Source organism: Ziziphus jujuba, chromosome 1 (genome assembly GCF_031755915.1).
Source record: "Ziziphus jujuba cultivar Dongzao chromosome 1, ASM3175591v1".
NCBI lineage: Eukaryota > Viridiplantae > Streptophyta > Magnoliopsida > Rosales > Rhamnaceae > Ziziphus > Ziziphus jujuba.
The window spans coordinates 29462164-29478455 of NC_083379.1; the positions used below are offsets into that span (position 1 = coordinate 29462164).

At 33.6% G+C, this 16292-nt stretch overlaps 1 protein-coding gene and 1 long non-coding RNA gene across 3 annotated transcripts; one reads left to right on the forward strand and one right to left on the reverse strand.

The window, feature by feature from the left end:
• The first annotated feature begins 2288 nt into the window (after positions 1–2288).
• On the forward strand, positions 2289–5497 carry LOC125420643 (uncharacterized). Its single transcript, XR_009635383.1, has 3 exons — positions 2289–2648; positions 3932–4072; positions 4793–5497. It is a non-coding gene; the product is annotated as an uncharacterized LOC125420643 (long non-coding RNA).
• A 6346-nt stretch (positions 5498–11843) lies between these two features.
• LOC107426929 (probable LRR receptor-like serine/threonine-protein kinase At2g24230) lies at positions 11844–15578 on the reverse strand. 2 transcript variants are annotated; one of them, XM_016037257.4, is made up of 2 exons: positions 15021–15578; positions 11844–14895 (listed from the first exon to the last, which is right to left on the reverse strand). In XM_016037257.4, the coding sequence occupies exon 2, from the start codon at positions 14633–14635 to the stop codon at positions 12068–12070; it is 2568 nt and encodes an 855-aa protein (XP_015892743.3). In that variant the 5' UTR covers positions 14636–14895; positions 15021–15578; the 3' UTR covers positions 11844–12067. The 2 variants fall into 2 exon arrangements, with proteins under 2 accessions (XP_015892743.3, XP_015892737.3); XM_016037251.4 differs by having other exon boundaries at positions 11844–14914.
• Positions 15579–16292: the final 714 nt, after the last annotated feature.

A 16292-nucleotide genomic window follows, 5' to 3' on the forward strand; every position in this document is an offset into this window, starting at 1 on the left:
AACTGTTCAAAACTGCTGATTCATTGACACCCTGAACATTATGAGCACCAAAAAATGTTCAAAGAAGATACATAAGGATCTCCAAACAGTTAAGAGAACAAAAAGTGTAATAAAATTGTCAAGATTTAACACTTTGCAATATAGACTAATCATCAAATAGCTCCTCATAGTTCATAAGGAAAAAATATATAAAAAACTTCAATGTTTCAGAGAACCACAAATGCGAGCATTGATACTTATGAAAAGAGGGAAAAGATCACGATATAATGGTTGGACCCATTTGATATCATTTTCCATGCAAAGACCAAGTCTACAATTCAATAGACAAAATAAGATGCACTATCCGACTATCTCGGAAGGCAACAACATTTAATTCTTGAAAAATTGAAAATTAAAAAGAAAAAACAAAACAAAACAATACTAAAAAAGAACTCTGAAATTAAATGAGTAAGAGAAAATATAAGATGTCCTCAAGTTCGAAGCTATCTTCCGCTGCAATGACCCATTTCCTTTCTTAAGTCCTCAGTTCCTCGCCAAAAAGATAAATTTCGTATGAGGAACTGACCTCAAAATCGATGCAGTTATCAATCCTAACCACATGAACCAACATCGCCAAAGATCCAAACACAAACCAGATTTAAAGATCTATACATTAAAAAGAGAAAAGCAAATCCAACCAAATTCTAATGTGCTCTCTGAAAGTATAAAGACCCAACCACCCAAACTACTATACTAACACGAAAATGAATCAAAGCTAAGAGAGAAAAATAAAAATAAAAAATAACATTGATAATTTATGGTATAGAAACCAGAAAAGCGGTGATAACGTAGAAAAGAAAAACGGTGATAACGTAGAAAAGGACGAGGTTCACTCACAACATTGTCGAGAACGACAACATTTAGGAAAGTAGAGACACATTGAGAGGAACCGCCCGAACTAGAATTCTCATCAACTGTGGCGACAACAGTGGTGCGACGATGGTGGCAACGACAAATGACAGATCGAAGTAGAGCTGACAATGGTGTGTTTCTCCTCTGTCTCTGGGTGGCAACAATGATTGAGTTTCCGAAAGGGAAAGAAAGGGAAAGTAGAAAGAAACCCTAGATGAGTCGATGGATTCGAAGGTAGAGGAAAGGAAAAAAAAAAACAAAAACAAAAACAAAAACAAGAAAAGAAAAAAAGAAGTGTTTTGATAGAGAGAGAGAGAAAAAAAAAAAAAAGAACAAAACCCATTATGAAAGGGTATTTTCGTCCAGGCGAGTAAAAGTGGGCTACTTTTTTAAAAAAAAAAAAATTGCCATTTTTCAAAAATTGGTTAGTAGGGTGGTTATTTTTCAAAAAAACCCATTAAAGTTTTGGACTTAAAGTTCCTTCAAGTGAAAGTAATACATCCTGTATCACTATCTATTATTCCTCTGAAAATTTCTGCTCCACTACCAAGGTTTATAGCCAATTATTCAATATTAAAGTGGTTCGAGGAATATTTAACCAATTAAATTATATGTCTTTTTAGACAATCTAATAGCAAAGTTATTATTTTTTAATAAGTAATAAAATTTGTCAAACAATCATGTAGGAGTTAGATGATAAAGTTAATATAATTTTGGTTAAAAAATCTTAAGTTAAATGATTGTTATAAACTCATTCAAATTTTAAATATTATTTTAAGTTTCAACTTTTAAAATAATTGAAAAACTAATTAAAAAAAAAGGTTTCTAATAATTTTTCATTAGTATGATTTTGAAGTGAGTCTATATATTTTTAAGATGTCTCCTTCAATTAATTTAAAGTTTAATTCTTCCTGAAAACATTAATGGAACAATATTGTCCATAAAACACGTCGAAATATGCTATTGTGATCCCAAGTTCTTTTGCACATGATGTTAATTGGCAAAACTAGAGGCAATTAAAGTTAAAAGCAAACATATATTGTCAAAAATTATTGTATCCTGAATAATACCTGAATTTCAAACAAGTATTGAAGCTAATTATTTCATAAATTACAAAGATAGAAACAAAAATTGAACCCCAACCGTGAGAAATTGAATAAGCACAAACACAATTAGTAAGGAAAGTTTGGCCCATTGCTCCTGTTGGCAGGACCCTAAGGATTTATATCCACTTCTTCGGTAACTTTTTTGTTTATCCTCTTATTTTTTAATATTTCTAAAATACCTTTCATATCAAAATTAAATGACAAAGGATTATTTCTTTTTTATTTTTTATTTTTTATTTTTTTTCTTTCTTTCACCTTCGAAAACCTTTCAAAGTCTTCCAAAAACTCCTTCAAAATCTTTGCCGGCTCTTTTTTTCTCCTTCCTAACCCTTCCCCTAAAAACCTGGTTCTTCTCTTCTCATTCATCAAGTTTTCTTCACTAACTTTCCCTTTTTGCCAAACAGCCCCATTTTGTCTCTTCAGTCACCAAAATTCCATACAAATTCCATCAATTCCCAGTTCAAGTAGGGTGTCCAAAGACTCTGCTGTGAGTCTCTCTAAGTGGGAAAATGTTTCTAATTTTGGTTTCCCATTTTTGTTTTTATGATATAAGTGGGAACCATTATTGTAGTCTTAGATAGTGGGTTTATTTGGTTTGCACTGAACAAGGCCTTCTCTTCTTGCTTTTGCCATTTCCCGATCTCGCCCAAGGTATGAATTTTCAGGCTTTTCAATCTTTTTTTTTTTTTCTTTTCCTAATCCATTTTTCCTTTGCGTGGTATTGTTTTTATGCAAGATTATAAGAAGCTAAGTGTTCAATTGGGGATTCTTTGGATCTGTGGTTTTTTTTTTTTTTTTAATTCATCTGGGCTTCTCTTTTTGCTTTTGCCATTTTTGATCTCCCTCAAGGTATGAATCAAGCTTTTCAAGTTTCAGGTTTTTTATTTTTATTTTTTATTTTTTTATTTCTTTATTTTTTGTCTAAAACAATTTTCTTTTGCCTGGGACTATTTTTATGCAAGATTATAAGAAGTTAAGTGTTCATTTGGGGTTCTTTAGATCTATGGTGTGTTTTTTGTTTTTAATTTATTTATCTAGGCTTCTCTTCTTGCTTTTTCCATTCTTCAAATTCGCTCAAGGTATGAATTTTCAGGGTTTTCAAGCTTCATTTTTTTTTTTCCCGTCTAATCCCATTTTCCTTTTTTGGTATTGTTTTTATGCAAGATTATAAGAAGCTAAGTGTTCAATTGGGTGTTCTTTTTATCTGTGGTTTTTTTATTCATCTGGGCATTCCTTATTATCTTCTTTTGTTGATGTTTTGCTAGTTTTGCAGTGGTTTTGATAAGTTCCTGGTCGACTGGGAAATGGGTTTTTAGTATATAAGCTCTATTAGGTGGTTCATATTTGTTTATCAGTTTATATTTCTACTAAATCTGAGATCTGAGATAGGATTGCTCTCCATAAATTTTGGTGCACCAGTAGTGTTCCTCTTGGCCTTTTGTATAATGTATATATCTCAATTTCTTGGCTGTTCAGTTTCTAACTTTTACAACTTCTTGGAGTCGAACAAACTGGAAATACAATCATAATCTGGCAGCTAATAGGCCATAAAAATTTCACTTATTTATTTATTTTTTTGAAAGAAATTGCAAACCATTTCATTAAGTAGAACCATTACACATAGTCATCCTGAATAATACTGAATAATAAATATTTCTCTCTTTTAAACTATTTGTTCGAAAATTAGCTGAAGGTTTGCTAACAAAGTTACACCACACTCTCGTGTTGGATAAGCGAAGCAATATTGGCTTGCATTTGGTTGAAGTATTGTTTTTTAGTTCTGAATTTTATGCATGTTAGTTGACGGCATCTAAATGCATTCTTGATGATGTATGTGTGTAGCTTTTTTACAAAGGAAATATTTCTCTCTTTCTCATATAAAAAACGTGTATCGGTTCTAATTTATGCATTTCATTAAGCTTATCGTTTTTCAGGTTGGTGATGAAAATTTTAAAGCTCATTAGTTGATACTTGCCACTCGCTTTCCTATATTTAAAGCATAATTCTTTGGACTTGTTGGGGATCCTAGCATGGATAAAGTAGAAGTGAACGATGTTAAGCCTTTCATTTTCAAGGTAATTCCTCTTCATAAGGATTTGATGATGGGAATTTTTAGTATGTTTTAATATTCGTGATATAATGTATTCCACTTTTTATATGTTTTTAGCATTTAAGAAATTTTGAATGTGCCCATTGGAACAGGATAAAAACATATTTGAATGTGGTTGTTATGAATTAAAATATAATCAACGAACAAGTAAGACTACTTTTGGAAATTAAAATTGCCTTACAGATATTTGTCTATTACCTTGACTTTTGTAACCTGCATTTCACATTAAACACTAGGTATAGGTTCTTATAAAATCATAAAGACAAGCAAAATATGAAATTAAGTGCGGAATTGGATGAAAACATATTTATTCAATGTTTTCATTTAAAAGGTGTCATTTATTTATGTGAGTAGCGACCCTGATCTAATACATTTACTGTACCATTCTATCATGTGCACCATTCTTTAGGGTTTGAGCTTTCAATTCTTCTTTCTCCTATTTGTTATCCAATTTAGTAAAACAACATTTGTGAAATTTATGTTCAGATTTTCAAATTACTATCATGATCATGATTTGTTATGCTAGTAAGAAGGAAAAATTACTTTGATCTAATTGAGCAAAAGCCAATTTTACACAATTAAAATGAAAGATGTTTAGGGAAAATTTAAAACCACAATATTATAGTGTTCGGATGGTTAGACATCATTACACTGCTTGCAATAACATTCTTTGCTTATTTGGCAGGTCAACATTGTCCTTTGGTCTCGCTTGAAGATTGTACTTGACATGCATTAGAAAATGAATAAGCCAGAGGACAATTGGGCCACGGCCTTGGGCGAACAAGAAGAAGAACAAGTATTAGAAATATTGTTGTGTAAAGCCAAAACGATGTTGTTTACTGCTGGTTCGACTTGTAGTGTTATTCGGTTCATGCAGGATTTGCAAGAAGTGGAGCACTCAGAAATTTCCACTTTAATGTTCAAGAATATTAACAATAGGGTGATAAAAGTGGCCATGGGATTTAGCGAACAAGAAGAAGAACAAGTATTAGAAATTTTGTCGTCCAAGGCCAAAATGTGTCATTTACTGCTGATCTGACTTGTAGTGTTATTCGGTTGATGGAGGATTCGCAAGAAATCAAGCGCTCAGGAATTTCCGCCTTAATGTTCAAGAATATTAACAATAGGGTGATAGAAGTCTATAACCCTATTGTTAATATTCTTGATCATTACAGCGGCAATACTTGATTACTCGAGCTTCTGCAAATCTTTCGGGAATGGAATAACATTACTTGGAGGTCTCATCTTAAATGGCATCGTTTTGGCCTTCAAAAACAAAGAAAAACCATTGTTATTGTGTCTTTCCATTCAATTTTTACAAAGATTGAAAGTAACTAACAATGGAATTTTGAAAGATTTCTGTTCAATGTTGAAATGAATGCTTTGCATATGTCAGATGTCCTAAAATATGACATGATTTATCTATTTTGATATCCTAATATATTGATTTTCGAGAATACTAATATAGCATGGTTTATCTCTTTTGACATCCTAACATTCTTGCCAATAAGAAAATGCACAATTATTTTCTATGTATTTTTAAAACAGCCAATTTATTGGAACTAAGCAATCCATCAAGGTGAAAAAAAAAGGAATGGAGCATTAAGGTGCATCAATTCTGTGTTCCAACAGTAAAAAATATGGAGCTGGTAATTAGAAAACAGTACATAACAAGCATTACTCAATTACCACTGTTATTAGGATTGCCAACTTAGGGGTTCCATTAAATAGATTGACTCTTGATCATTTATACTTCATAAAATAGAGTCTGTACATGGCAGAAGAAATTAATTGTGAAGCTGTAGAAAATAATAAAAGGGTATGAAAGTGTCAAATAAATGAATTCAGGAACAAATGGGTCATGTTGTGGTAAACTCTACTGAAGCGGCTTTTCTCGACAAATTTATGCATCAAAGATTTCACGTCACTCTCCCCTTCCATAGATGGGTCACGCTGTGGACTATCGGCCGAAGTAGCAATATCCTAGCCCATTTGTAATGGCTGATATGACACAAAAGCCCATGAATTATCTACATGGGATCCACCAAGTACGATAGGATCGAGTAGTGTTTTACAGTCCTCATCCATCTTGTTACCACTGGCATCGTCTATAGGTGCATCAAATTCTTCTTCTTCTTCAGAATCCATTCATCTGTGCTTGCCATAAGATGGTGCCAAAGGGGATGACCGTCACACCGAAAATAGCAGTGACTGTGTGTGCACTTGATGTTTGGCCTGCATAGCACAATGGTTATTTTGCTGTTTTCAAAAACTAACAACAAATCATCATTGAATTACAGTATATAATTTAATAATAATGAAATCCTAAAGTATACTGTAACTCTAAATGATACCTGATGCTTTAGGTAGTCAATAACAGAACCAAGCAAGTCCTTAAAGCAGCCATCTCCTGCTTGACCTCATCAAATTAATCAACCACATGTTTCTTTAATTCATCAACTTTGGCCTCCACGCGATTAATCTAATCAATATCAATATCCAAAAATAAGTAAATATATATTAGTACAACATTCATTAACTTATGTAATACATATTTTGCAAGTAACAGTTGCATAACCTTACATTAACATTTAGTGGCGCACTAGAATGCTTTTCAGCTTTAGATGCATCTTTACCACCAACGCCTGTCTCAGATGCTCTCGACTCTACAAGTGGTGATTCTGCATTAAAAACCTCATGTATGTTAACTGTTACTATTCTCCAATAATCCACATTTTCCTCATTGTCAGTAGCATCTAACCTCTAATGCGCAACATATTACATGAAATTAAGAAAGAAAGAAAAAAAACAAACAAAGCAAAACGGAAAACCAAAAATTATATATTAGAAACAAAAAATGTAATGTAATTTGAATGAAATAGCAATCAAGTTCAATTTCGTATGACAAACATAAGTTTGGTAAAACATGTAGTTAAAATAAATTTGTCTTACATCGCTATTTAAGGTGAACCAAGAATGCACAACACTATGGTTCAATTGACTTCTTAAATACCATCCAACGATCCTAGGACAACGGGTTTCCCACCACTCTCTAAATGTTTACCAAAATTTGGATTTGCTTCAAAACCCCACACCTATAAAATATTAAATATAGGTTATCAAATACAAGTTTTAATTCAACCCTTAATTTATATTTAATGTTAACATGTACCTGAAAAGCTAACGGAAAACCTTTTAGATCATATGAGCATAATTTATTTTTTACTTCATCTTCTCTGTGATGGAATGCATTGTGCAACAACTCAATCATCTTCTTGTAGCTCAGAATACCCTAAGGGTAGGAATTAAAAAGATGGATATCACCAACCAATTCAACAAACTTTCTATTGATTTAAACCCTCGGATCCATTCTAAATACACCATGAACTAGGAAATATAGTCAGGCAATTTTAACTGCATCCCAATCATCTCCAAAATGTGTACTCTTGAATATTCATTCCATTCGGGGGTTTCAAGTCAGACTTATCTTCGAGCAACTTCTTATGTAGCTCCATTGGTTTAAGATTTTGCATTTCAAATGTAGAAGGATACCGACAAAACTTTAAGCCAGTAATAAGTGCAAATTTCGACTTTGTAAACCGAACTCCAGATCCACCAAAGTTAAACTCAAGTACCTGAGAATCGTTGGACACAACTCATCTGCATAGCAGGTTATGAACTACGTGATCAGAGAACCTAAGGTTCTTCACTTCAAGTAAGGGTCCAAAACATGTCTGCCTGTACTTTTTCAGTTGATCACCTCTGAGCACACTTTTAATTACTTCATTGGCTTCCATTGGATTCCCTAAAGAATGCACCCTGGTTTTAAATATATCAGCATCCTTGAAAATTCATTCCCTTGGAGCGTCATTGACCTACAAAATAATTTACATAAATGGAATGGAAGTCAACCATTTACTCATACATTGTTTTCCCACCCCAACTTGATAATAATAATGTTCAAGCAAATCTTAAAACATCTGTGTTAATATTTTTGCACTAGTAGTATTACCAATACAGCCATCGGTAATCAAGATACAATGAACTAAAAAAAAAAAAAAAATTCCAATGGCCTATCGGCAATTATCGATGACCATCGGGCAAAGTTTATTTGGAGTATTCACATTCATGAATAAATAGTTAAAGACATCTTATCATTTACAAAACTTACCATCTCAAATGAGCAAGAGGAGATTGGAACATGGCCTGGAAATTTGGTGCTTTCCTTCTCAGATTTGGATTGCTGTCTAGAAGTTCGTCAACGCTTAGGTGCTAATGTGCTTACACTGCGTCTCTTAGCTTGCACCTTTTTACCTCCCTTCTTTGATTGAGATGCAGGTTCCTCTTTGATGTTATTCTATAGTACAACCTATAAATGTAAATTGACAACATCAATAAATTTTTATCTACCTTTAAGCACATAGTCAACTATGTATATATATATATAGATAACCATAACCATAAATTACGAATACAAAATATATATAATTCAAAACATTATAAAATAAGCATTTAAATTTAAATTGCCAATGCTACTCATTTTTCATCCACATTCAAGGTGTATATATGTGTATGTATGTATGTATGTATGTATGTATGTATGTATATAACTATGTATGACCAACTTTAATAATATAAAAATTGATCAAACACATTTATTCATTCAAACTATTCCATCTTTTTTATCACTTATGAACCATACATGAATTTTATAAAACGAATGAAAAAATATCAAAACAATGCATATCAATGTACCATATTCATTAAAAGATATCCCAATTGACTTAAAAAAAAAATTTATATCTGTTTTTATTTTAATGCTCGTCTAAAGGTTTGATAATAACAAAAAATAATTATATTTTTTTGAACCCCAAAAAAAATTTTAAAAAAAATTTTGAAAAAAGTTGTTGACATCATCGATAATGTCAGCAAACGCGCATGTCGTCTGGGATAGACGACTTGTTGTACGTGTCGTCCAGACCAAGTGACATGTTGTTCAAAACTAAGGACGTGCCGTCTGGTCTGCACGACACAAACAACACAGATGACACGTCGTACGGCTCTCCTTCTACCTCTAACCGGGTCGACTTGAATCCATCGGATTGGGTTTCACACCCGAATTCCGATCCGACTATAACTCCCACCTTCAGCCATATTTTCCGGCCAAATCGGTCCCCTTTTTTCCATCTTTTCATTTCCTAGTGCTATCCAATATCATTTTATCCTAAAACCTAGTTTATAATAACTTCCAAACCTAAAACTTAATCTAACATAAATTTATAAAATTTCTTATTTTCAACCGGTTTTAAACCCAAATCAAATTATTCAAACTCCTAAATTTATTATAAAGTGCTAAAAAATTGTAATGTATACCGAAAATTCAAAGTATTTTAACTCTACAATATATATACAAACACACAGCAAATACATAAAAAAAATAAAAAATAAAATAAAACCTTACCTGATGCTTTTTGCTTTTCGAGAAATAATTTGAAAGCCAAGATTAGGTTTTGTCTTTATTGAATCAAAAAATAACGATTACAACTAAATGACAAAAGTGGATTTTTGTTTTTTTGAGTTAAAAAGTTTTAAAAAATTACAATGGTGTGGTGTGAAATTAGACAAAGGAAAAGTGAAAACAGAAGGATATGTAGGTCTTTTGAAAGTTTTTTAAAGGTACAATTGACATTCAAAGGTAAAATAAAAAAGTTAGCAAAGGAGTAGATATAACTCTTTAGGACCCTACCAACAGGGACAATAGACTAAATTATATACCCCTCATTTCATACAACATATTAAGGCATTCATATTTTCCTAGGGTCTTTTCTGTCATCAGATTTTCAGTAGATAGAGACCATTCTGATGGGACTATCCTATCATTAGTTCCTTGGTAGATAATGACTATTTTGGTATCATGTAGGTATGGGTGAGTTCTACATATAAATTGTCTCTTCTATATACGTACATAAGTCCTTTTTTTCCCCTCCTAATTGAAAATAAGATATTGAATAATTATTGCGATTCTGATTGATTTTATCAGATCTATTGTAAATACTTGTTTACAAGTGGAAAAGGAAGAGGAAATTAACCCATCAACTAATGAGAAATTAAACTTGGTTTTAGGGTTTGGGTTAAGATTATGATCTAAATTAATGATTTAAACTATGTAATGTGGGTGAAGCCCTTCAGTGGGAAAACATGAGGAAAGCTCTTGAACATGATTGTGGTCCAAAATACTTTCCCATACATTTAGCTAATTAAAAAAAAAAAAAGAAAATCAACTAAACAAATCATTTTTCCTACAAGTGCCAGCCTGCCATTTCCAAGATTCTAAGTGGCTGTGGGAATTTCTGCGTCCAAATAAGGAGCAGTGCAACACAGATCTCTTCCATAGATTTGTGATATATATTTATGTATAATTTGATTATATCTTACAAAGAAAAATATGGAGTTGAATTTACTGGATTACCCCTTATTTCTTCTATCTTGGTCAAACTTATTTCAAGTAAAATTGCTTAATAGAGCAGGCTGATGAAACAAATGATGGAATCATTCCATTTTAGAAACCATATTCGACCCTTCTGTCCTTATTCAAGTTATGATTGAAGCCACCTTTGTATTTATGAGATAAGCATGCGTGCTCTTAGCCTCTTACTACATCATGGTCTTGGTTGGAATTACGATCAGATTCAAAACCCCATTAAAAATATAATCATGGACAACCTCAACAACATGCATGAAATATTTTATTATTTTCTTACACTACTTTCTAAGATTATACATGTATAAAAAAAAATTGTTGAGCCAATTAATCTTCTAAAAATTATAAAATTAAGAAGCATGCTGTCACTAGTTCAATGAAACTTCCTGTCTTGCTAGTATTTCTAAATAAAAGTAATATCCAGTCCGAACCGTTAAAATTATGACCAATGTCAAACGGCACAATGATAACGGTCAAACTCGACCATGAATTTTATACACAAAATGGACAGCATAATGATGACACATTCAAAATACAGTCAAGTAGGCCATTGATATTCGATTCTGCTGGAAGTAATCTTTCTCGCAGTCTTTATCAATTCTGCAACATAATTCATAAGAAATTGAAATCTATGATGTTGAATCTACCTCCTCAATGACAAACAGATAAATATAGTAGAATGAAACAAATAGACAAATCTAGGCACAGATTTCCGGGTTGAATTCTGGCATGGTGGGAATAGCGGTTGGAATGGAGATGGTTTTGTTAAAGATGGGTCTGTACCGAAGATGCTATAAACATATACCCCCCTAGTGGCTTGCACATGCATCGTACTCTTCGATTCCATCATAGACCAACTACTTTATTCATGGAACAATGTTGCAGAAGTGGTCCATGCCATGACAGGTCCAGATAATACAGCATAGCACAGAATGTTTTACAATGAGTACAGTTAACTAAAATACAGAGGTAACATAATCTACGTTCTTACAAGCATTTCGTTTCTGAAACAAACCCCAAAATCTTTAACTCAGGGTATAAGGGGGGGGGGGGGGGGGGGGGGGGGGGGGCGCAAATAGAAAAGGTGACATTTCAGCATAGAAGTTTACACGAATTTATAGAAAGAAAAAACATTGCTTCTTTTCACTGTTTATATCAACTAAAGTTGTTTAAGCTTGTCTTCTTATGGACTTTTGTATAATGAATGAAATGTAAATTAAATATTAAAAGGAGTAGATGGTAAGGAAAATGCAAATTTCAGGGATCAAACTCAGAGGTATATAAATTAAACGTCGATGCCATCAAGAATGGCGACAAAAAGATGGACATTCCAAAGATCAAACAGAATATCAAGGACTACTGTACATTATCCCCATGGAAGCACAGAAAAATAACAAATAAAGAAAAGAAGATAAAGAAGAAAACTTCCATTCTTTTTCCTCTTTTTTTTTTTTTTTTTTTTCTTCCCCACTTTGTTCCTTACTGATTACCAGATGGTTCCATATCTTTAAGAAGTCCAACTATTTGCTGCATGCTAGGTCTCTTTGAAGGAAGATCAGCTGTGCACAGATAGCCAATCTTGAGGGCCTCCACCATTTGCTCTTCTGGACCTGTTTCACGAATTTTCGGATCAATAGCTACTGACCCTTTGTTCTTCCTCACCAATTCTCTAACCCAACTAACCAAAGTGGATTCTTTTTCCTCAGGATAATCATCACCAATTGGTTTTTTCCCAGTAATTAGCTCAAACAGAACAATGCCAAAGCAATATACATCAGATTTTGGTGTTGGGGATTCATTTTCAAGCTTAAAAAACTCTGGAGGCACATACCCAGGTGAACCATGAGAGATCTCATCCAAATCATTTCCAAAGATCTTAGCCAATCCAAAATCAGATAATCTTGGCTCCAAATTGTAATCCAAATAAACACTGCTAGCTTTAATGTCTATGTGAATAATTGGAGGTGAGCAACCATGGTGGAGAAAAGCCAATGCTCGTGCAGTGCCAAGTGCAATCTTATGACGGAATCTCCATGTTGTTAACAACCCTCCAGAACCAACATTTTGAATCCCATTGTTGTCATCTTCTTCCCATGTATCAGTGCTCCAGTCATCTGTTGTCTGAACTCCAAGTGGCAAGTCATGGAGCAAATTCTGCAAGTTCCCATTCTCCATGTAATCATAGATAGCAATCCTTTGATCCCCAGCTAAGCAATATCCAGTCAGTGGTACAAGATTTGGGTGTTTGATTCGACCAAGATATTCAAGCTCTCTTGCAGCTTCCTGGTCTGTCAACGTAGAACCATGGACAAGAACTTTTACTGCTACATGAATCCCGCCCGGTAGGAATCCTCTATAAACAGGCCCAAATTTACCTTCAGCCAAAAGGGTGCCTCGGTCGAAATTTGAAGTTGCAGATAAGAGGTCTGCAAATGTTATATTCAACAGTGGCTTCTCAAAAATTACCACTTGGACTGATGTTGCTTGCTTAACATCGGCAACCCAAGTGGTCGAATCAGTCTGGAATGAGAACGGGCCAGAAATGTTTTGTTCTTCTTTCCAAGCAGTCTGTTTTACTGCCCACATACTGGTTTTCCTTCTGCAACCAAATGCTAGAAAAAGCAAAGCAGCAAGCAAGCATACCATTGAGAGGGTCAAAACCAAAGCAAGATTTAGACCCTTGTTGTGCCTGGTGGATCGTCTCTTGAAAAGGCTCGGATTTGCAGCAATGGGGCAGCTGTTTAATGACCCATAGAAAGATGATTGGAGGGTTTCAGGGGTAATTTCAGAAGCACAAAGGGTCAAATTATTGTAGGAAAAGTTGAACCTTTCCATCCAAGGCAGTTTTTCTAAGAGTGAAACTGGGATATCTCCACTCATGTTATTGATTGAAACATCAAGAACTTGGAGATTCTTTACACTCAATAATGGAATTTGGCCAATAAGATGGTTATCAGAAATATCTAGCGTATGCAAGTTACTCAACCGTGATACTGCGGCAGGAACTTGACCGATGAGACTAGTTTTAGACAAATTAAGGTATTCTAAACTGGAGAGCATTTCAATCTGTGGGAATTCCTGCCTTGTAAATCGATTGAATGCTAAATTAAGGTGTTTAAGATTCCGAGCTTGATTTAAATTATGAAAAAGTTCACCATTGAGCTGATTCTCAGATAGGTCTAGATAAACCAAATGTGACCAATTATAGCTAGTATTGAGTTGTACCTGAGAAATGTGACCTTGAAACTGGTTCCTGCTCAGGTCGATCACCTCCAACGGCTCCTTAAATATTTCTATCACTGAATCCTGAAACAGATTCCCAGAAATGTTAAGAGTAGTGATCGATTTCAGCTCCAAGAAATCAGACCCCCTGCCATAAATCTCATTTCCTGCAAGATTTAAAGTTTTGAGCTTTGGAAATGCAGCAAAAAAACCATCTGGAAGAGACCCATTTAGCCGATTTGATGAAAGATCAATATGAACCAGAGATTCACAGCCCAAAATGCCTATGGGAATGCTCTGTTCGAACCTATTCCGGTCCAGTCTAAGTTCCTGCAGACTCACAAGGGAGGTTATAGATTCAGGAATTTCACCAGACAAATTATTGCTAGAAAGATCGATGCTTTGCAAAAGACCAAAATTGCCAATGTTGTTTGGTAACGACCCAGAAATCTGGTTAAGGGAGAGATTAAGGATTTTGAGTGAGCCTAAACTCCATAAATCTGAAGGCAAGCCTGTGATTCTATTGTTGCTAAGGTCCAGAATCTGAAGCTTAGTGAGCTTTCCAATTGTGGTATCAGGAATAGTTCCAGAGAGGCCCAAACCAGACGCCCCAAGCTCAATGACCTGTTCTTTACTGGCATCACAGAAGACTCCACGCCATGAACAAAAGTGAACGGAAGAGTTGTAAATTTGCGAAGAAGGAGGTAAACCCATCTTCTTGAAGAACTCAGAGACAAAATACCCATCTGTGTTTTGTTGTTGAAAAGACAGAGGCTTTAAGAAGAATGACAGAACCAACATGGAAACAAAAAGACCAAAACCCATCGTGGAAAACAGTCTGCAAACTGAGAAATGAGTGGGATAATGTTTTTATTCACAGAACCTTGTAACAACACCAAAGCCTATCACAAAAGCCTCTCTCTCAGAAAATACTTCTCTCCCTCCAGCTCCATGAAACTCAACACCACCACCATAGCCAAAGCAGTGTAAAAATGGTTTTGAGTTTCAGAAAAAAATATGACCTTTGATCTAAACTCTCCAAAGAAGACAAAATTTTGCCGGCGGTATATGGTCCTTGTGTTGCTCTGGAAAACCCCAAAAAAACTGATTGTACAAAACGCAATAAGCTAAGTAATAGTATTCAGATAACAAATGGGTTTTCTAAGGACTATGAAGTTTCCTGGGGTTTTAAGAGAGAATGTGAGCTCACCTTGTGTGGTTCAACCGGTCCTTGAAAGCCAACAGAAAGAAACAAGCCAAAGGTTGGAAGCACTTTTCGTCTTTGTGCAGAACAGGAGAAAGCTCTATTTTTTGCAGCAAATCTTGAAAAGCGTTAATTTATTTTATATTAAAAAGCCAAGGAGAATTTGCCTTTCTCTCCTCCTTTGAAGCCCAGAAAAGTGAGAGAAAAGTGAGAGAGAGGAAGAGAACATGCATAGAGAAGAGGGTAATATTGGGAAGGTAAAGAATCCAGCATGGATGGGTCAGAGGACTTGGGGGGTTTCATAAATGAGATAATGGATTTAATACAAAAAAAATCTTGTTGGGTTGGTGAAATTTATCATATCTTTCTTGGTGGGAATTCAATGATTCTTCATTGAGTGTTTTTTTTTTTTTTTTTCCACCATTAATATCTTTATTTTCTCCTAATGGCAGTTGTTCTGATTTGCTTTCCTATCTCTGAAGTGGAATATTGGATTTTTGTTAATAAAATGTGCATTGGAATGTATGCTTTGTATTTATCATTTTTATATCTAACATGGAAAAATAGGGTTCTTTCTTTCTCTTTTGCTTTCTTGTTCCAAAATAGAAAAATTGACTTCTCGATAAGGTAACTGCACTTCACTGTTTCTTCTGCCTGAGGGTTTCAAGGTTTTTTTTTTTTTTTTTTGTTTCCTCCTCCTTTTTTAGATTCTTCTTCTTTTTATTATTATTTTAAAAAAAATTATTGCTGTAATCATGTTCACATTCTATGAAAAATCCATATAATTATTTTTTTAATTTGCTAAGTCACTTTTGTCCTCCTAATTAATATTTTTTTTGTACAGTTCCTTCTAAATAATATTAAGATTGAATGGTATTTACATTTATATCCTTCGAGACAGCATGTAAACTAATTTAATGCAGTAAAATCTTTATAAATAAATATTCTATAAATAAATAATTTTGTTAAATAAATAAAATTGTTTGGTTTTCAACTTAAATTAACGTATTAAATGACTAAATTAGTCAAATATATAAGATAATAAATTTTTTGAAAAAACTTTTTAAAACCCATTGAATATATAAATTAATAATTAATTAAAGGTGTTTTACAAAAATATTTATAGATGTAGAACAAAAAAAGAAAACTAGATTTGAAATAGTTAACCAACTCAATAACAGTATTCTTTGCATTTTTTAGTAAGACGCATTCCGTTAATAAACTTCTCTGCATGGCGAAATATTATATTGGCTTTTTTTTTTTTTTTTTCAAATTTGC